Genomic DNA, 22,627 nt, shown 5'->3' with positions numbered 1-22,627 from the left:
GGAAACAGGTCCGTGGCGTTAAAAGTGGCGAAGGAAGTAGTAAAGGTGAGCGGTCGGGAGTGTTGGAACTGTTTATGACCATTAGATTAAGGCATTTGCAATCCTATGATGCTATGGGAAGGGAGGGAAACAGGTTCGCTACGTAGGAAGTGGTAAAGGAAGTAGTAAATACGAGCTGTCCGGAGTGTGGGAACTGTTTATGACCATTAGATTAAGGCATTCGCAATCATAAAATGCTATGGGAAGGAAGGTAAACAGGTCTGTGACGTAGGAAGTGGTGAAGGAAGTAGTAAATGCGAGCAGTCCGGAGTGTGGGAACTGTTTATGACCATTAGATTAAGGCATTGCAATCCTATGATGCTATGGGAAGGGAGGGAAACAGGTCTGCTACGTAGGAAGTGGTGGAGGAAGTAGTAAAGGCGAGCAGTCCGGAGTGTGTGAACCGTTTATCACGATTAGATTTAGGTATCTGCATTCTAAAAATTATAAGGGAAGGGAGGTAAACAGGGTTGTGGCGTAAGAAGTAGCGAAAGAAGTAGTAAAGGCGAGCAGTCCGGAGTGTTGGAACTGTTTATGACGATTAGATTAAGGTATCTGCAATCATAAAATGCTGTGGGAAGGGAGGTAAACAGGTCCGTGACGTAGGAAGTGGTGAAGGAAGTAGTAAATACGAGTAGTCTGGAGAGTGGGAACTGTTTATGACCATTAGATTAAGGTATTTACAATCCTATGGTGCTATTGGTAGGGAGGGAAACAGGTCCGCGACGTCAGAAGTGGTGAAGGAAGTAGTAAAGGCGAGCAGCCCGGAGTGTGAAAACTGGTTATGACGATTAGATTAAGGTATCTGCAATCATAAAATGCTATTGGAAGGGAGGAAAACGGGTCCACGACGTAGGAAGTGGTGAAGGAAGTAGTAAAGGTGAGCAGTCTGGAGTGTGGGAACTGTTTATGACCATTAGATTAAGGCATTTGCAATCATAAAATGTTATGGAAAGTGAGGGAAACAGGTCCGTGGCGTTAAAAGTGGCGAAGGAAGTAGTAAAGGTGAGCGGTCGGGAGTGTTGGAACTGTTTATGACCATTAGATTAAGGCATTTGCAATCCTATGATGCTATGGGACGGGAGGGAAACAGGTCCGCTACGTAGGAAGTGGTAAAGGAAGTAGTAAATACGAGCAGTCCGGAGTGTGGGAACTGTTTATGACGATTAGATTTAGGTATCTGCATTCCTAAAATTCTATGGGAAGGGAGGAAAACGGGTCCACGACGTAGGAAGTGGTGAAGGAATTACGAAAGGTGAGCAGTCTGGAATGTGGGAACTGTTTATGACCATTAGATTAAGGCATTTGCAATCATAACATGTTATGGAAAGAGAGGGAAACAGGTCCGTGGCGTTAAAAGTGGCGAAGGAAGTAGTAAAGGTGAGAGGTCGGGAGTGTTGGAACTGTTTATGACCATTAGATTAAGGCATTTGCAATCCTATGATGCTATGGGAAGGGAGGGAAACAGGTTCGCTACGTAGGAAGTGGTAAAGGAAGTAGTAAATACGAGCTGTCCGGAGTGTGGGAACTGTTTATGACCATTAGATTAAGGCATTTGCAATCATAAAATGCTATGGGAAGGAAGGTAAACAGGTCTGTGACGTAGGAAGTGGTGAAGGAAGTAGTAAATTTGAGCAGTCCGGAGTGTGGGAACTGTTTATGACCATTAGATTAAGGCATTGCAATCCTATGATGCTATGGGAAGGGAGGGAAACAGGTCTGCTACGTAGGAAGTGGTGGAGGAAGTAGTAAAGGCGAGCAGTCCGGAGTGTGTGAACCGTTTATCACGATTAGATTTAGGTATCTGCATTCTAAAAATTATAAGGGAAGGGAGGTAAACAGGTCCGTGACGTAGGAAGTGGTGAAGGAAGTAGTAAATACGAGTAGTCTGGAGAGTGGGAACTGTTTATGACCATTAGATTAAGGTATTTACAATCCTATGGTGCTATTGGTAGGGAGGGAAACAGGTCCGCGACGTCAGAAGTGGTGAAGGAAGTAGTAAAGGCGAGCAGCCCGGAGTGTGAAAACTGGTTATGACGATTAGATTAAGGTATCTGCAATCATAAAATGCTATTGGAAGGGAGGAAAACGGGTCCGCGACGTAGGAAGTGATGAAGGAAGTAGTCAAGGCGAGCTGTCCGGAGTGTGGGAACTGGTTATGACGATTAGATTGAGGTATCTGCAATCATAAAATGCCATGGGAAGGGAGGAAAACAGGTCCACGATGTAGGAAGTGGTGAAGTAAGTAGTCAAGGCAAGCTGTCCGGAGTGTTGGAACTGTTTATGACCATTAGATTAAGGTATTTACAATCCTATGATGCTATGGGAAGGGAGGGAAACAGGTCCGCGACGTCAGAAGTGGTGAAGGAAGTAGTAAAGGCGAGCAGTCCGGAGTGTGGGAACTGGTTATGACGATTAGATTAAGGTATCTGCAATCCTAAAATGCTATGGGAAGGGAGGTAAACAGGTCTGTGACGTGGGAAGTGGTGAAGGAAGTAGTAAATGCGAGCAGTCCGGAGTGTGGGAACTGTTTATGACGATTAGATTAAGGGATCTGCAATCCTAAAATGCTATGGGAAGGGAGAGAAAAGGTCCGAGACGTATGAAGTGGTGAAGGCAGTCGTCAAGGTGAGCTGTCCGGAGTGTGGGATCTGTTTATAACGATCAGATTAAGGTATCTACAATCCTAAAATTCTATGGGAAGAGAGGGAAACAGGTCCGCGACGTAAGAAGAGGTGAAGGAAGTAGTAAGGTGAGCAGTGTGGAGTGTGGGAACTGGAAACCGTTTGTAGCAGTTAGATTAATGTATCTGCAATGCTGAAATGCTATGAGAAGGGATGGAAGCATCCCCACGACATAGAAAATGGTGAAAGAAGTAGTAAAGGCTAGCAGTGCGGAGTGTGGGGAATGTTTGTGGCAATTAGATTAACGTATCTAAAATACTAAATTGCTATGGAAAGTGGTGAAAACAGGTCCACGATGTAGGAAATGGCTTAGAAAGTAGTAAAGTATGAGCATAGTGTGAAAACTGTCTGTGGTAGTTAGATTGATGTATATTTAATCCAAAAATGCTATGAGAAGGGAAGGAAACAAGTATCTGACTTAGGAAATGGTGAAGGAAGTAGTAAGGCTTGCAGTGCAGAGTGTGGAAACTATCTTTGGCAATTACATTCATGTATCTGCAATCCTAAAATGCTATGGGAAGAGAGGGAAACAGGTCCACGACGTTGAGGGTGGTGAAGGAAGTAGTAAAGGTGAGCGTGTTGAGTGTGGGAATGGATTAATGTATCTGCAATGCGAAAAGGCTATGGGAAGAGACTGTAGACTGTAGGTTAAAATAACTACAAAGCACGAATCGATACATATTTCGATTCATGCAATCGTTTACAATATAGAAATACTAGCTGGCCCGACAGACGTCGTCCTGTCCTAGTGTGGATTTATGTAAAATGCTCGTTCATTTTCAAGATGAGTTCGTTCGCATGGTTCAATCATGTCCTGGTTAAAGTTCGTTCGCTACGCTCACTCACCATTTGGTTGCTAATTAGCTGTTGAAGTTCGTTCGCTACGCTCACTCACCTTTAGGTTGGAGCTCGTTCGCTGCGCTCACTTGCCTTCAGGTTAGCTCGTTCGCTACGCTAACTCGCCTCCAGGTTGAAGTTCGTTCGCTACGCTCACTCACCTTTTGGTTGCAAGTTAGCTGTTATCATAAATTAAAAAATATAGTGCTGCACCCTGTTGGTAAACCTATTAACTTTTTAATGCTATTGAACATCACAGAATCAGATAGTTTAGTTGAACCAGCTGTTAAGATTCTTTAATTCCATTTAAATATGAGTACTCATAAGGTTAACATGGGAAACTCCAGAGCCACTGGGGCGGAGCCCTTTTGACGGATCTGCACCAAACTTCACACAAACCATCCTTGAATAATGCTTAATAATGCCTGAAGGTTTCATTACAATCTGTCGAGCGGTTTCGGAGTCCATAAAGGACAAACATACAAATATACAAACATACAAATATACAAACATACATTGGATTTTATATATATAGATACAACTGAGTTGACAACAGCTGAGTTTTACTCCATAGAGGATACAATCTATTTTTACTTCCTAAAGAGTAAAAATGCTACTTTAGACCCGCAACGCATGCTTTAAAAACAACTGGTATTACTGTAGTATGACCAAAACAATATAATATAAACTCCTGATGGCTCCGCTCAATTTTGTGGATGCCTCTGCAAACGCCACCTAGTTTTATGATTAATACCACCGTTTATGTTCTAATATCTGTGGGAATAATGCTATCAGCTATTTATTTATCTACTGCATTCAAAAGTCAACAGCTGATTATATGTCTTTGTTTATGTGTCAAATACTGCTTCCATAAGGATTACATTGAAACTTTGAGACCCAGTGGGGCGGATTCCTGAGAGTTATTTTTAACGCCATATAGATGTTGGCACTCACCGATATGGTCTTTATCACCATCCAAAATTTGAAAACGATTGATTCAGCCGTCTAGGAGGAGTTTGCGTATTACGAAATGCATAAAAGTCGACGTATAAGAGCTTCGCTCGCTTCGCTCGCTCCGCTCAATTACTATACAGAACTTAGTTACTTTCAAAATTTAAAAGATATTCACAATTTGTTTGATTAAAAGAGCACTAGAAATAAACATCTACACCGGGATTTTGGTAGTGGAGGTCTATTGTAATTGCAATTAATCTCTATTTTAAATCAAAACCGCAAATCAAATACTGTAGTTTGATCAGTACCGACTGTACGAGCCTTCTGATTATAAAACGCAACTTCTAAACTAAAGAGTACTGCGTGTATAGCTGGAACATAGTTTCTGGAGTCTTCAGAAAAGAGTTTGCAATGGAACAGATTTGTGGTATAATTAGATAGATAATCTACACAAAACTTGCAGGATAAATAAGTGGACTTAATTTATATTTCCATGTTGGACTAGAAGCCCGAAAGTAAGTAGATTCACTGCTGAGTGCTGTGAAGGTCCAGTTTCGACCGAATTCGTTATGGAATGGAATTGTGCTTCAATTTCAATCGCCTAACTTGGTCATTTATTAAATTCGTAAGCTTTTTATTTCTACTAATAATTATTTATGTTGCAATATCGTAGACGAATTGACGTAAAATATTGTTTAAATAGTGGGTACCAGGGTACGTACTCATATTTAGCTAATTATCATTCAAGGAGTTTCCATTATTTCTTGATTATGTGCTCTCACTTTTCTACCTTTTTTCTATACTTTTCTACTTTTTCTCAATTTCCAGTTGTCAATTGATGTATTGGAAAGATTGCTTTCCTACTAGATTGCTTTTAAAATCAGTATTAAAATTTAAATGTTCACTTACCAGAAAATGCTAGTTTCATTTTATATTCAATGTATTTTTGGAAAATTACTTTATTTTAGATGCTGCTATTGCTTATTAATTGCAAATAACGTTATTAAGGCGTGTTACTGCAAACAAGCAGATTTTTTTTTATAATGGTAGTTTAAGTGCTGGACTGGCGTAGATATTACAAGATGTATGGAGTTAAAAGTGTTACTCCATACATCTTGGAGCTGTTAGGAAACAAATAATTACCTAAATATCACGTTCAAAATTGCAACAAATAAATATTTAAATTTTTGAATGATTTTCAATTACTGTTGTATTGTCCCTTAAGAAATCGCCCAATGTGCCCATTGTATCTGCATGACTTGGTGATCAAACAAATAAAAACTAGAATGATTTCACAGAATTTTTAACAAAAAATACTTAGGATAACATCATTGGATCAATCCTAAGACACCCTTTGAAATAAATTTTTACAAAGTTGAATTTTTTTAGGATTTGTTCAGATCTTGGAGAAGCATTCGGCTTAAGTTGTTCCAACAAGAAAGCCACAGGAACATTGTAAGGACCTCAGAAATTTGAAGGTGGATTTTTCATGAAGGTCGTGAAAGATCTACTCCCAAGTTGTTTATAAAAACTTATAACCCAAAAAGGTGTCTGGCCTCGCACGGGGGACCTTAATATAGGAAAACATTTTAAAAATTATTTCAGTTAGCAAAAAAATTCCCTTCTTACATTACATGCTAAGGGGCGCCTTAGCAGGGTTGCTGAGATAGTCGTGTTTTCTGTGCGCAGTTTTAAACCAAATCCAAAATACTAATCTAAATTCTAAAGCAACTCAGTGACTACCTAAACTGTTAAACAAAACAGGTTATTTCCTGGTATAGTTGATGTAGATATGAGGAAATCTTTGGTTTAGTTTCAAATCACGTAAAAAGACCCAAACACTATGGAGGGGATGTGCCCCACCTTCCGCCCAACGCCCAACCAAACAGCGAACCAACTGTACCTAGTGTACCTAAACAAGTCCTACTACAGAGCGAGAGCACAGTGCTGCCTAGTGTCACAGAAAACTGTGCTAGTGCCTAGTGCCCACAGTCCGTCAGTGGTAGTGTAGTAGGTCGTAGTGAACGGATCCAGACATTGTCGATAACAGGTAATGAGACAGGCTTTATCATAACATTTTAGCTATAAAACCTTTAAAAACGTTTTAAGGGACTTCAAGTACCCAATTGGCTTGTTTTGCGCTAACTCATGTTACTAAACTTAATAATATTATGCCTAATATAGTCCTAAAATTACATGCATGGATTGTGTTGAAAGAGCAACATGTTGATCGACAAAAAATATAGTTAAATCTCACCGATCTGACTGTTATTTTTGTGTTGGGATTGCAATGTAAAAATCCCAATTTCACTTCTAGTTGTAAGATAGTAAAAACGAATTCTATTAAGATAGTACACCAAAAAGTATTTAGTTTGGCGAATCCTAAGATGTAGGTATTTTAAGATAATGGTTTGTAGTGTTTAATGTTATGATTGAGTATTTCTTTCATGTTTTGTTTCCAAACTTAATGTTGAAAGTAAATTGTACAACGGTGTCACATTTTACTTATCCTTGTCTTTAACAACACAGTTCTTCCAGCTAGGACCACTTGTCAACGTTTAGCTCATTTGTTCTAAAACTATCTTCTGAAAAGCGGCAATACATCAATGTGTCCATGATATCTTCTTATCTCTACGGTTTCGGAGCGTTAATTGTCAGTCCCTTCCGGTCGGTCGTCAATGACCACTGACTGTCTTGTCAAATACAAGTTGAAACACACATTTTTGTGCGGTTTGAGATTTCAAGTTGTAATTGCGATAACTCCCAGATCTAACCAATACTACACCAACACCGACCTGTTACATTAACCTAACCTAAACATTCTATATGACGAGGGTTACACCAGAAAATGCAAATAACAAAACGTTTATGTATTGTGCAACACGTTTACAAAGAATGTTTTCACCTGTCATTCAATTAGTTGTACGTGATTAGACAGGGTGTGATGTTATCATTATCAGTCAAACTAACGTCACGGCTGAATGACGTCATAGGCGGCGGTAACTGCATTCTTAATCTGTTTATGGCGTTATGACTAATCAGCTAACGCCATTAGGCGCACCTGTACAGTCTACTTCAATGTGAATCATTATCTCTTAACTTATCAACTGGGAGTTAATATTTGATTGTTTTTAAATTGTTTTGTACACGGATTTGTAATAAAATACTCAAGAGCCGAGATTGAACGATTGGATTAAATAAATTATTCGGAGTAATGATTGTAGGCCTACATATTTTGTATACGTGATCTCTAAAAATTAATCTTGTTGAAAAGTTATTACTGTACCATGTTCAAATAGCATTTGGTCTAGTTTTAGCGTTGTCTTGTAACAGAGAGTTTCACATTCTTTCAACAGTTATAAAAGGACCAAGGGCAAAACCTTTTTAAACAACCTTGTGCGAAGGAACAATACAACAATAAAAACAGCCCTCCCGAACCGTCCCAGGAATTCTCCTCTCAACCCTTGACTTGGGGTTGTCAATGGTGTCATTGGCAGTATACTGTTGAGTCGCATAATTCACTATAGGACACGAGAATCAGCTCCCCCCACGTTCAATAGTGTTTTGTTTCGAGCTTAGAGAAATGAGTGAAAATCAATAAATCGTTCATTGGTAGTAGCAATTTAATTGTTTTTCCTTCCACCATGAATTTAATCATTTTTATTCATACAGTCCACTTTATCGGATCCATTTTCAGTTTGGATTAATTTTTTTTTTTGTTAAAATTTAATTGTTTGAGTTACTCTGGCCTATTTCCCCCAACATCGAAAGCATCATGCGCCGCAACAATGTTTGATATCTTTTTCACAGTTCGGTTTGACAAAAACCCACTAACTCAATCCGGTCTATATTCTAAAGGGTTCTTGTGTTGTTCCGAATTTAATTTCCTTATTGCCCGCTATCAAGTCCGACATAAGTAGCTAAAATTAGTTTTGTTTGATAAAGGTATTTGCCTATCTTTTAGTTTTAGCAAACTTCTTTTCATAGGTAGTTTTCTAACTTTAAAATTGACCTACTATAACACTGAATACAGTATTTGCTAACGACTGCTCGCCCACTGGTAGTGGTAATGGAACGAAAGAGCAAAAGATACCATGCAAGTTCTACCTAAAAATAGAACACTAAAGACACATAATAATAGTCAACACAAGATAACGCAACCAACTGTGTAATCAATGCACCTATGTGTGGTTACAGGAGGTATAAAACACAGCCACCTCATGGGAACAGGGTTTAGGTTTCAGTAGGATTCGGTCTAAGTTACTTGCAGCACATACAGTCAATGAGTAATCAATGCACCTATGTGTGGTGACAGGAGATAAAACACAGCCACCTCATGGGAACAGGGTTTAGGTTTCAGTGGGATTCGGTCTAAGTTACTTGCAGCACATACAGTCAATGATTTTAGATTTACAAAAGGTAATGTAACGTTCAGGTCTGATAATAATAATCTATATCTGTCCATTTCTGGATAACACCGGTGAATGTCGACGCGTCTACATTTCTGCGGTGTAGGTTGACAACCATGACTGAGTCAGCTTCGTCGTCGTCAAGCGGTCAAGTAGAATACTAAGAATTAAAATACTTGGTAAACAATTTACATGCAACTGCGGACGATTTCGCTGTACAGCACCAATTGTCTGCACAAAACTCATGTCATCACCATACAAGTTCAATCCACACAAGAATGATGGTAACGACTACGTTTATAATGTAGTGTTTTACAATTTTATGATATTAACTGATCACAGATACAGGTACTTTCGTATTATAGCAACCATACAGATAAATCGACTTCCAAATAAGATTTAAGTCGACTTTAAATAAACTTTAAATAACTAAATATTCCTAACATAACCTAAGGGTTTTATTTTACCAATTTAGGTGTGGTCTCTATAATACGAAAGTACCCAGATCCACATGCATAATAAAATTGTCTTTAGGCTATGCTGTATCATCATTTGTGAAAATCATTGACAGGGTATAAACAAATAAATAATCCTATTTACACAATCCAGTTTCAAAAATCTGTTCACTCATAATTAGTGTTTTGTTATAATATAGTTGACATAAAAAATACTATAGCCTTTTTGGAGTAATGTACACCAGCGTGCTCTGCCGGCTTAATCCAACTACATTTTAATTCTAAACCTGCATACAACACCAACAAGAAAATGGAATATCCAAGTCTTGTTCATACTCAACTTTAAAACAATAAATTACAAAATATGTTTAAGCCGTGTCTAAAAGCGGAGTTTCGGCGTTGACAGGTTTCCAAGCAACAGCTGATTGGACAACAATCGATCAGCTGATTCTGATAAGTGTTTTTATCGTACAATAACTCAAACGTTATTACTGTACTCGCTCAACCACGACTCTCGGATGACTACAGTCGGTTTATTTTTAGCTTGAGCGTAATAAAAGAAATTATAACAAATGACTGCTTCATTTAGAATATATATTTTAAATAATAAACTCATGACTACTAACACTCACTAACTTATTATTAACTAACACTCATGTTACTAGTTACTTAATACTAACACTTATTACTAACACTCATGAACTTGAATTACTTAACTTAATTCGATTGAAAATGTTTAGTTGAGTAATGTTTCAACATCGTTGTATCCGTTGTATGTAAACAAGTAATTCGTGTTAAGAGTAACCAAAATGAAAAATCTAATTTGGTTGTTTTAATACTGTAGTTTTTAAATAAGAATAATATATTCCATTGGCCTTTTTACAAAGGAATAGGACACATTACATAAAATACAAGTACCGTAAGCATAATAATTTATTTTAATTAAAATTTAACATCAAAATTGCAGTTGATATATTCACTTAAGCTATAAAAAGGATTTTTAATAAGCCAATAAATAATAATAAATAATAATAATAAATAATAATTAATAAATTCTATTTAAAAAGATATTATGATCAACACATTTTGCACAGAAGGTAGTTAATTAAAATACCCCCGCCACTACAAACCTTCCGACTAAGTGAATTTCCATTTGTCTGAATTGATTTTCAATTAAATCTATTTAAATAACATTATGCCTAACGAGTTTGCTGCTACAAGGAAACTAATTAAGTGTGGTTTTAAGTAAAATATTAATAGCTTAGTATAAAATAAATAAATTTGACTTGGTTTATACCCAAAACACACGGTATATAGGTAACATTGTCCACCAGTTACACTCGTGCAGTCGTGTTTTAGCGTCGTTATACTTGAGATGTCGCGTGTCGTGTATTGGCGTTTTCGTGTTTCTCCGCAATTGTGCCAGAGGTCGCGGATTACTCGCGTTTATTTCACTCGTTCAAACGTTTAATATCCAAGAGTGCCACAATACAATACACATAGACTATTCATTGTATTAGTTTCTCCTTTTTTTCAAGGCTTAACCGCCTTTGTTAGTCTACTGTTTGAGTTTTTAACGGTCAAAATCATGGTCTTGTTACTATTTAACGATTTTTATTTCAATGATAATTCACATTTTATAACATTCTCTTGGCATTGCATTATTGCAATTACTTTAAGATCCGAAAAATCACCTTCCCTTGGAATCGAACCTGTGACCTTCGTTAAGGCTGACGTTGACCATTGCTCGTTTCAATATCTGTATTTGAAGCTAGTATAAATTGTAATTGAATGTTCAACCTAAGGGACCTCATAGCAAATATTTTCTATGTTTGCTCAATGCTCACCTATCTTTGTCAGTACTGATAAGAGTATGAAAGGGGGGGGGGTTCCACGAATAAATGCGCTTGGTGCATTCAAGCATTTAAGAACGAGCAGTCTTAAGTCGGAGATCACAGAATAGAAATATGCATATTTTAAAAAAGTTTTCTATTATGTGCTCTTTAGCCTAGAATTAGAAGGTATTTTAGTGTTTAAAGGCGAACAGATAAAAATCTATCAAGAGCTGTTAAACCATATCGGTCCGTGGTACGAACGCTATTTTTCACCACACTATACCACTATTTGACCACAATAATAAGGTTATGTGAAAAAAATAATTTGAGGAACCAGCACAAGTAGTAATAAGTTGCTAGGCAGCGGTGACAATAAAACAAGTCTATTGCAATGCAATGGATACTGATTGTGTGCATTAATGTTATAAGAAAGTAAGCGGGCAGCTGATTTTCGGCCTTAGGGATGTAAAACCCTGCTCGGTCCCCAAATGGCGATGACAGCTGGCATAGACAGCAATACGTAGCTTTCGGCCTCCAATAAACGTTTGTAAAACGGCTAAAAACATCGTAGTGTGGTGAACTGTACTGAAATTTTTAGGATCAAACCGACTGTACTTCTGGCGTCTATTGATACCAAACATTTACAGGGCAAACGAATAAAATGACAGGCACTGCACTTTGAATGGAGTAACGCATAGGTGAAGGTGAACAAATATAATGTATCAAATTGACCGAATCGACTTATTTGATTACTTTTTCGATCCTTTCCCCAAATTGATTGTAGTCTCCCTTTTGGTAAGTGTACAAAGTGTGCTCTCTTCTGGAGATAAAGATTAGACAAACCCTCAAAACCACTAATAAAATTTTATAGGCGTGTTTAATCGTTTTAGTATGGATTTAAAATTAAAACAATTATCTAACAACACATTATCAATTTGATTGTTTTGTTTATTGTTGACATCTTTCAGTGTTTCTATCACAATGTTAAGTTTTCTGATATCGAAGTGCGTGTGTGTGTTTGTGTGTTGTAAAAGAGTTATTTTTATAGTCGCGACTGGCGAGTGTTTCTATGCAAGCACGTGGCGTTGACGTAGTTTGTAAACATAACCTAAATAAACCCGTCTTGCCACCAATGTACGGGTAACGTACGACAAAACTCAAATGACGGCCCCGACTCGAAAAGACGAACAATGAATAAAATACCCCCGCTGCAGCAAACCTGCAGACTAAGCGCATTTCCAATTGCCTGATTTGATTTTCACTTAAATAAAAAAATAACATTAGGTTTAATGAGTGTACCTAGGTTTGCTGCTATAGGGAGGGTAAAAAACACGTTTTAGTAAAATATAATAGATTAGTGTAATATATACATACATGTATACAAATTTTAACTAATGGTGTTTTTATGGCCTCTAGGGAAATCAAAATTAAAAAAATAAATCGGTCCCGGGCCTAGGTCTTACCGTGCCACCTACGGTAATGTAGTAGGGAAATTCGCTAAAAAGGGTTTGTATTATTTGAGACGAACGACATTTAGTATTGTTTGCTGCTGACGAAACGTCATTAACAATAATGGTTTACAAACAAGATTGTCAGTGAATATTTTTGTAATATCGTTGATTCAAATCCCTGGGCGAATAGTTAAACACAAATTGATTGTTGAATATAAATGAAATATAATGAGCAAAGACTTTTTAGTTTTTGATGAGCAGTTATTTACTCTTTCAGATTACTATCGTATGTCTATATGTCATAATTATAGTAAACTGTAGATAGTTGATAATTAGCTATCGCTATCAAGAACAATAAATACATATAGCACTTAGTCTACCGTAAGAAGCTGTTTTTCTTTTACTTCAGAAAGCTAAAAAAATATTCTGAAGACTTGGGAGAGTTACTTAGGAAACAGTAATATTGCAATTGCAACTACAACTCCTTGAAACAGTCATTGTTAAAATGTCAAAATAAAAAAAACGATAAATCTAAACTGAAAATTGTCTTGATTTTTCAAGGTTGATTCAAAATAAACTCAATACTAAATAAACATCATAATTAAAATGTTTGATTCAATGTTGAGTAAAACTACTATTAAGTAGGGTTTTAGTTTTAAACTTAATGAATGCTTGTAAAAAGCACGAGAGTTGCAGAGAATACATAGCAGATGATGACGAAACCTTCCAAACTCAAACTACCACTAAGACCTTGATCTCGTGACACGTTCCAAGTGATTACGTCACTGGCCTAAGCCAAAATTATCTAGGCGGCACTGGATATTGGCTGGGAAGCTGAAATAAAAATTGTGCTGTCTGCGGACCATAGAGAAATAAAACTCAAGGCTTAGATTCGTCGTTTGACACCAATGTGCCTTTTTCGCGTTATTTAAATAAACATTAAGTATTCAATGCTACATCAAGAAGCAAACCATTTTAGTGAGTCATCGAGTTCTCAATAAATTTAGCAATTTCGTTGGAAAGTGGCGAAGAGATTACAAGTTAGTTACAATTACAAGTTGTGTTCGTAGTACCAGAGATATGTGATCCAGTTCTGGAAACCGAATAAAATTATACCTCATAATTTAGCATAACTATCACAGTACTTTATTTTTTTAACCTTAGCAATATGGAAGTGCTCCTGAACGCTGTATACATGTTCATATATTGCTACTTGTATGTATAAAATCTATAATTTGCCTTCAAAGTATATAGGTTTATAAACAGCAATACCTAATTTATGTTATTACTGGTACTGTCAAATATAAAAAGGTACATATACTACATGTTCATAAAGTTTTTGAACAAAAAACCTTTTATTTTTGTTTTAACACTGTTGAATTTTTATAATCATTCTAAGAACAAACACAGAACACATACATGTTCGTGGACACGCTGGGGACCGAACCCGTCCCTCCCAGACGCTACCCAAGCGTCTTTCTTTCATGCAACTGTTGTATTTATTCCACCACACATGGTTGCTGATTTCTGTCACGCCTTCGCAGTTTAATTTGACCATTTGTGCTTACGTCACTTCCGGCACGGCCATCTGTGTCTGCCATTTGTCGTCTACAACAATGTGTACTATACAAAATACTGCTCCCCTGTGTACAAAGTAAATTTAGGACTATCATCATTTTGTTAATTATTTATTCCAATTTGAAGTGCAGATAACAGCATTTTTTGTGAACTGTAGTTTAACAAAACTATTTTAAACCCTGTATTTTCTTAAACTTGTCCTTTGATTACACATTACTGATGAACAATAAATAAAATGTACATTGAGTGTCATGATTGAATGGTCGTTTTTGCATTAAAAAAAATGAGATGTAAATTTCTTAGTCTGGACATCATTTCTTAGTTATAAAATGAAAATGTTTACACTATTACAAATTAAAGTAATTCTGACTAAGTTCGGATTCGGATCAGCTGATTTCGACTAGAATCAGCTGATTTGTTCAGTACCGGTATAAGGCTTCTGACATTCAATCACTCATCCTTTGATTCTTCACTTATCTTGGAACAATATATTCACCTTTCCAGATTTAGTTAAACAAATTATCTTCATTAAAAATGCAACATAAAATTAGTTAAAACCCCTAATGTCAGTTTTAATGTCCCCGCCTCACTTTGATGCCTCGGCTGCAGCACTCCTTTTTATCTATGCTAGTTAGTAGTAAAAATGTGATCAGGGCTGTTGCCTCACCAAGGCCAAACAACCATCATTGTTTGTCTGACCTACTTTCTACTAGTGAATGACCCTATGGGGTTAAAATGTAGTTAATCTAATAAATATCACACATTATAAAGAAACGCATTTTAGAACTTAATTATACTTTATACTATTAAAAAAATAGCTATGGATTTGTTAAGAGGTGTTGCCTCTTTATAAGAAATGGATAATTATTATAAACCATTTAAAAAGTCCTTCATGAGATATAATGAATATTTCCCTGAATAATAAAGTATATTTTGGTTCCTGGGACTTTATTTCTATAGAAAATTAATTAACAAAATAAGTTTGTTGTCTATGTAAACATATTTTAAGTTAATTAAATGTTAAAATGTGTAAAGTTCAGCCATATTTTAAATATACATACACCATATTTTAGTCGTGATTGGTTAGATTTAAACCTTGATGTTGATGAAATATTATTGCATCTTAGAACATAGTTCAGTACCTTCAGGTGGTTCCATTTCACAAAAGCTTAAAAGTTATAAGGAAGAACAAATATTTATCATAACAAAAAAAAACATTCCATCAATATTTAGTGCAAGTTTTCTTGTACAGTACTACCATTGGTTGTATCAGAATATAATAAGTGCCATCATTAGAAAGTTTGTTAAGAATACTGTATCAGTATTTAAATATTAAACAAGCACTTGTACGTGTTGTAAACCTGATATTCTGGGTTGTTGTATCATTTTTAATTATTTGTGCATTAACATGCTACAGGTTTTGGTGATGTAATAGTACTTATGCATGTTTAATGTTAACCAATTGATTGTGCATGTTCAGAAAGATGGCAAACAAAAACGCACCTCCTCCCTATGGTTTCAGCCCACAAGGGACAAATATTGTGTACTCCACTCAACCAAGTATGTATTCTGCTTGCACAGTTATATTTTGCTTGTTTTCCATAATTTTACGGTATACTTTAGTTGGTTTCACCAGTATTTTTTTGTTAGCATTACTTACAAAACATGTTAAGTTGGTGAATGGACAATCTTCTTACGAATGGTTGTGGTGAAATAGAGTATGAATTGGAAGTCACTTATTTACAAAATTTAAGTTATAAAGTACTACCTATTGGAGTTCTCAACTCCAGCTGATTTTAGCGAATTTCCCATATAGGGAATAAGCTATTACCGTAGTACTCATGGTAAGACCTGGACGCGGGACCGATTTTTTTTTTCGTTTTGAGGTCCCTAGAGGCCAAAAACACCATCCGTTCAAATTCATATATATATATATATATATTTATATATATATATATATATATATATATATGTGTCCGTCAGCACGATAACTCGAACAAAAATGATCCGATTTTGATGAAATTTGGTACAAACGTGTAAACGTACGTTTATTCGAACGAGTTCGCGATCCAGCATGATCGGACCATGGGAACGGGGGTTTACGGGGGGTTTTATGGGGTAAAAATAGGTTTTTCCCATTTTTGACCCAAAAAACATAAAATTTAGCAATTTCTTTCCAAACCATTTTGTAGAGCTTAAAAAAACAAATAATTTAGTATATTGAAGCGTTATTATGCGCCTAATGGTTATGGAGAAAATTCCAATAAATTGTAAATTTAAAATTCCCATGTTATTCTTATGGAGAATAAGTAAACTGTTGTAGTTTGCTTGTTTGTGAACATATCTTGATCAAATTTGGAAAATGTTTTTATTTCTTACTAACTATTCACATTTTACAAAAAAAAAAACTGTTTTACCCTCCCTGATGCAGCAAACCTAAGTACTTGTTAAACTAATTCTATTTAAATCAAGAATAAATGTTATATTTGTAAGTAGACATTTCAGTGTAAATCCAATCAGTCAAATGGAAATTCGCTTAGTCTGCAGGTTTGCTGCGGCGGGGGTATTTACTCTCTAGGGAGTAAAATAGATCTTTATTGTCTAGGGAGTTAAGCCGGGTTTTCCTAGGCGCAGAAGTGGAGAGCGGATTTCACTTGTATTAGGTAATTTAATGTTACTGTTTTCCTAGAAGCGGAGCGGAACACCATGTTAATCTTTTTTCCTCTCTCGGCGTTCCTCTCTCCGCTTCCGCGCCTAGGAAAACCCAGCTTAAAAAAGATTTTACTCCCTAGGAAGAAAAGAGCTACTTAGACCAGTGGGGGCCTTGCTTAGACCCACAATTAATGCATACCGTATTGAAAACAGCTGTTTTTTCAGCAGTATAGAAACTATCTAATTCTACTTTAGTATTCACTTCTGGGCATTGTTGGTAGTTAACTTTATTCACCTATCATGAAAGATTGCTTTCATCTAACTTGATAAGGTTCTACAAACAACCAAAAACAACAATAAAATGTGGAAAGTATGGATGGATTGTATTGACTTGCGCATAATATATTGAACACTTCCCTGCATTGTATCAGTTTTACTGTATTTGTGTCCACTTAGTCCATCAGAAATGTCAAAAATCAAAGTCACATGGAATTAAGTGATTAAAAAGACCCTGTACTGCAGTCAAAGGGTTAAAGACAATGATTTTGAATGTGAATTGTACATGTTTTAGCTGTCATGGTGATGCCTATGGGACCCCAGAGTGGCACGGTGACTTGCCCTTCGTGCCATGCAACTGTCTCGTCCCGTGTGGAGAAAGAAGCCACTACAAAAACACATCTCTTCGCTCTTATATTGTGCCTTGTGTAAGTATCCAAATACACAGTTAATCAAATAGGTACTATACTGTGAACTTTTTCTAAAAAACATTGTTGGGATGAATTAGTACTAAGTTCAAATCCCGGTTAGAAGAACCCCCTAAGCCACTTATGTACATTTTTACATCCACTTATCTACATTCATTAATACTTTTACTGGTGTGACGGCCCCAAAAATTCCCAGACCCGTTACATATCAGCTGGGGAGGTTTTTGCTATACCCTCAAGAAACCCTATCAATACTGTCACAAAAGCTTTGCTTTACCGGTATTTCAAATACAAAAGGAGAGTCTGTAATATTGAACTGTTTTAACCTCCAAACTTCTGCGTCAGCCCAGTTGCCTCACCATGGAATATTACGGGGACCATGACTCAACGCCAGGCCACTAGGCCAGGCCAACGTTCCCAGAAGTGTCACATACATGGCTGGAATGATCTGCTGAGCTCGGCTCAGCAAATCCCTCGCTGAACTCAGTAACTGCGCAACTACAGTTTGTCTAACGCCCTGAGTGATCGTTAGGCAGCAGCACTATCCAGTGTTGAACTGACATCACAAGTCATAACCGCAACGTTGATTGGCCGGTGTCCCTCCACGGCCAACTTGGCTACGGACGGAGAACACTCAGTTGAAGTTAGTCTAAATTCTAAATTCGTTTTGATCGGTCGCCTAAATTTGCGCGTTGCCTCTCCCCATAGGGAGGCTATGTCCCCCCTTTTCTAAAATAAAATTAATCATGACAATCTTCATCTTTAGCATTGTAATCTATAACTTAACTTAATTCGGAATTGTATTTTCTCTTTCTCACCAGCTAGTACTTTGTGTTTATAAATTATTTGTTCATTCAGCAAGTCGAGGCTACACTATTTTTATTATAATAAATTATTTATTCGTTGCGAATTTTGTAGTTTCATTCAGCAACCTGTCACACTGGCAATGGATTTTAATACTGGTTGTCACATTTAGACCATAAAGATATATTTTAACATAACTATACTATCTTGGACGACGAGGTAGCAATGATAAGGATTTCATTTAGTTAATAGAATTCACTTTATTTTCTGTAATTTCAACGAAAGAGTCAAGAAGCAGAGGCCTATGGAGGCAGTGTGTTGGGGAGGCCAAGTACCATCTAGGGTACCAGTGGCCACAGCAGTAAGTAAGTAAGTAATTTCAACACGTTTTTACATCGGAAGCCATTTTCGAGAGAAGGGGAGAGAGCGATTCTGCACAAGGCACTTAGCGGTCACAGCCACTATGATTATAGAAGTATATTATAAGTAGTATTATTATTATATTGTTATTACTATATACAGTAACATACATTACAATAACAAAATTCATACATTGAGATTTTCCTGTTCATTGTTATGCATTACTATACGAGACGAATAATCGCATAGGAGTTTGAATCGGAACTAATGTTATTGTAGATATAGGCCATCTTGGATTTGTATGACGATATTTGTAAAAACTGTGTAGGCCGTATGAAATAAATAAATAAATCGGGTTGGTAGAATATACAGGAAAGTAAAGAACATGACACTGATTTTAAATTTGATCTATCTCTTTTGGCTGCGACTTGAGCTCATTGGATACCTCAGTTTAGGACAACTCTCATAATTTGGGGTGAAAATGTACAAAGATTTTTCTAAAAATTAATAGTTTTTTTTAGAGTTTTTTGTCTATCAAAAACTTCTTGTGACTGAAATTTTTGTACTCTATTATTTACTGTGCTTTGGCACATTTGCAAATACTGTTTGGCATAACCATAAACAAGTAAGGTACATAGGAAAAATTTAACTTAATTTAAATTTAGTGGTGTCTAGCACTAGTTGTTGGTGTCTAGGGCAAACCCAAACACCACCCCCACCCTATCATGTACTACAACGCTCATGGCGGAGGAAGACTCTGTGTCCTGTATGATAGGAATTTCCGCACAGTGCTCGCCTCTTGGGCTCTTCCTTGTTCGTCACAAGTATAATTCCGGCACAACATACACGCTCACGTTTGTCCCATAAGCATGTTTCCTTTGTACCGTACTTCTCTATGGCATAACATTACACTCTTCCACAAAAATTATGACTTAGCCAAGGAACACTAAAACAGTTGTAATTTTTATTTTCACTTGTTGCAGATTCTGCCCGTGTGCAATCATCCCCTACTGTACAGACACTTGCAAGGCTACCAACCACTACTGTCCAAGTTGCGGAGCCTTCCTCGGATCCTACGACAATTAGCAGTGGAGCCAACATTGACACATTATCATATTGTATTCATATTTCACTGGGCAAGTGTATTCATGCCAATTTGCTACGTGTTCAACTTACCTTCAGCTAGAAGTAACCATTTTCTAAGGTTATTGAATGTATACTCAGCGTTTACATACTGTTTATAACAGTATAACAGTATGTGTCAACATTAAGTTCATTGAGATAATTAGGGTAAAAGTTTAATGTTCTCTTGTACTCTGCATCAAGAACTATGAAACTTAAAATATGGATAAAAAGCCCCTAAAACTGTAAAAAAGGTACAAATTTAGTTTTCTAGTCAATATTTCATTTAATTGATATACGGTAACAAACATTCAAACCATTGCATGATTTTAGAGCTGCAATGAAGTTTTTCAATGGTTTTACTTAAACACTAATTATTTTGATAAGCATTTATTGATTTGATGCATGTTGATGTTACCATTTTACGGTAGCTCTTATACTTACAATTGATTGAATTATAAAAGTCGTTCATGTACTTAAAAAAAAGAATGAAATTACTAAAAAAACTGTAGTAATTTATGAATATGTAATCATTGACAGTAATCTAAGGGTGAAAATAAGCCACCTTTAGTACTGTGGAACAATTAAACAATGTATTTTGACAATGACATATTGTGATATGTAAGCCTCAATCAAAGAATGAATTAATATTTTTACTTACAGTTTGTAATGTTAAGTTGTTAGACTCTTGCATGAAATGTTGTTGATCATTCCGTAAGTGCTATTACAGTATTGTTATTTTTTGTATCCATGAAAAATAAATCACATTATCTATCCTTTTTCTGTTTATTTCCTATTTTTGACTAAATTGTATACTTCATTACTAGTACCATAAATTAAAAGAGTAGATATATAAAGAGACTAGAGTAGATAGTATCTACTAATTTAATCTTAAATACAAAATGTTGAAGTTTCCAGTGCGTGCTCAAGTTTCATGTGTGAGGCAAAGTTGAACAGAAAATTTCATGTGCGAGGCAAAGCCGAGGAAGGGAATAATTGGATCAAGTACCGGAAAATCACTTTCAATCAATACAAGTTATGAAGGATACTTTTGATCATCCTAAAAACACTCACATACAGAATAACAGACCTCAGTAAAATTAAAACTACTTTAGTTTCTAATTAACCCTACTCTACCACTAGAGGAGCTCGTTCCCCAAGGTCATTACAGTGTTAAAAAGCTCACATAATGCTCTTCTCCTCAATGAAATAGTTTACTGACTGCCACTGTCATATGTAATAGCTTTAATTTTTATTCTATCAAACACAACTACCTATCTATTTATGAACTTCTGCTACACTCCTGGAACTGCAAAGAATAAGCACACTGTAAAATATAACCTAAAGTAACGAAGAAACATTAATTTGACTTAAATCCACTCTCGCATTACAGACATGAAAGACACATCAAAACCAGCTTCAGAAAAGTCTTCTTGAGTATCCAAGTCAATGCTTTTACCTTCTAACTCGACAAAGGAGATGAAATAGCAAGTTAGATGTGAGTCGGTGGCTCAGTCGGCAGCGTCGCGGACTTCGGGCCCAAGGCAGCGATGTCGTGGGTTCGGATCCTGGTCACTGCCACTAATATTTATCAGTACAGTTCACCTTTGTACTGTACCGGCTCACTCCTTTCTTTGCTGTAAACGTTCCACGCACGGGCGCTTAGTCTATGTGGACGGGTAAATGCAAGGTTAAAAGAGGCCGCCAACCTCTTTAAAAAAAAAAGATAGAAAACAAATTAAAAAACATCAATTTGATAGAGATATACAACAAATCACGTTCATTTTTATCAATAACTTTACTTTTTTTATGTGCCATCTTCAAATCCTAGGGCGCTAGATTCTAGTGAGGAACTGTTTTACACATTACTTTAGAATAGGCCTAGAAGATCACGGAATTATCACATAGAATCCATTGGGTATTGGCGGGATTTGAAAATGGGACCTCGGGCTCCGAAGCCCTGAGCTCTATCACTAGACCAGCTCGCTTCACAACCCCTAACTTGTACTAAAAGTGTATAAGATTAATGAATTCAAACATTACTTTGAGGATGCTTCTATATTTTGAATCACTGTATCCAGTTATTTTAAAAAGATGAGATCAGTAATATGATTCATCAGCTTACAAGTAAAAAAAAAAACATTGCTAAACCAATACTTATTATTGAAGATAATCCTCAAATTTTCAGAAGCACAAGGAACCACTTAAAAGAGTGACTTACTAAAGCATATTGATTTTACACTTTGAAGTGTTTTGCAAACAAATCATTACCGAACAAATATTCAGTCAAGGTTAGTCAACAAATTGATTTCACTGCAGTATCTCTTATATATATTACTAGCCACCATTCTATAGATCTACTGTATGTAGATAAACTTTTAGTAAAAAGTATTAACTTAAAATATTAACTGGCTACTTTCGTTTCCCAGACATTAATTTTTGGAAAAATAAACCATACAAATTTAATAGGTTTTTATAAACATTTTGGAAAAAAGAAAGTCGATAAGTTAATGAATTACGCAATTAAAAAATAAAACTCCTTATTCACACACTATCAAAAATTATTTATTAAATTAAAAACATTAACATAACTGTAAACAACCCTACTTTGACGGTTCTAATTTTGTATCACAGCTGCTTGGTTGAAATTAGCAACTGTTGTCGTAAATTTAGACAATTAATAGTGCTGCACCCTGTTGGTTCATTTTGTAACCTTTTAATGCTATTGATCATCACAAAATCA

At 36.2% G+C, this 22,627-nt stretch overlaps 1 protein-coding gene across 2 annotated transcripts; it reads left to right on the top strand.

Moving 5' to 3' along the window:
• Positions 1–6,440: 6,440 nt before the first annotated feature.
• Positions 6,441–20,663, top strand: LOC128990060 (lipopolysaccharide-induced tumor necrosis factor-alpha factor homolog). 2 transcript variants are annotated; one of them, XM_054412290.1, is made up of 4 exons: positions 6,441–6,564; positions 15,727–15,802; positions 17,466–17,598; positions 19,746–20,663. In XM_054412290.1, exons 2-4 carry the CDS (start codon positions 15,727–15,729, stop codon positions 19,846–19,848), a joined length of 312 nt encoding a protein of 103 aa, XP_054268265.1. In that variant the 5' UTR covers positions 6,441–6,564; the 3' UTR covers positions 19,849–20,663. The 2 variants fall into 2 exon arrangements, with proteins under 2 accessions (XP_054268265.1, XP_054268264.1); XM_054412289.1 differs by having other exon boundaries at positions 6,443–6,564; positions 15,721–15,802.
• Positions 20,664–22,627: the final 1,964 nt, after the last annotated feature.

Source organism: Macrosteles quadrilineatus, unplaced genomic scaffold (genome assembly GCF_028750875.1).
Source record: "Macrosteles quadrilineatus isolate MER2022 unplaced genomic scaffold, UCM_ALF_1.0 Scaffold_3__2_contigs__length_128488019, whole genome shotgun sequence".
Taxonomy (NCBI): domain Eukaryota; kingdom Metazoa; phylum Arthropoda; class Insecta; order Hemiptera; family Cicadellidae; genus Macrosteles; species Macrosteles quadrilineatus.
The sequence above is the reverse complement of the archived record's forward strand: the minus strand, read 5'-3'. Positions and strand labels throughout refer to the sequence as shown.

Coding starts and splice junctions, on each gene's coding strand:
- LOC128990060 (XM_054412290.1), top strand. CDS start 15,727: ATGGCAAACAAAAACGCACCTCCTCCCTATGGTTTCAGCCCACAAGGG. Junction 15,803..17,465: donor TGTGTACTCCACTCAACCAA/GTATGTATTCTG, acceptor TACATGTTTTAG/CTGTCATGGTGATGCCTATG. Junction 17,599..19,745: donor GCTCTTATATTGTGCCTTGT/GTAAGTATCCAA, acceptor CACTTGTTGCAG/ATTCTGCCCGTGTGCAATCA.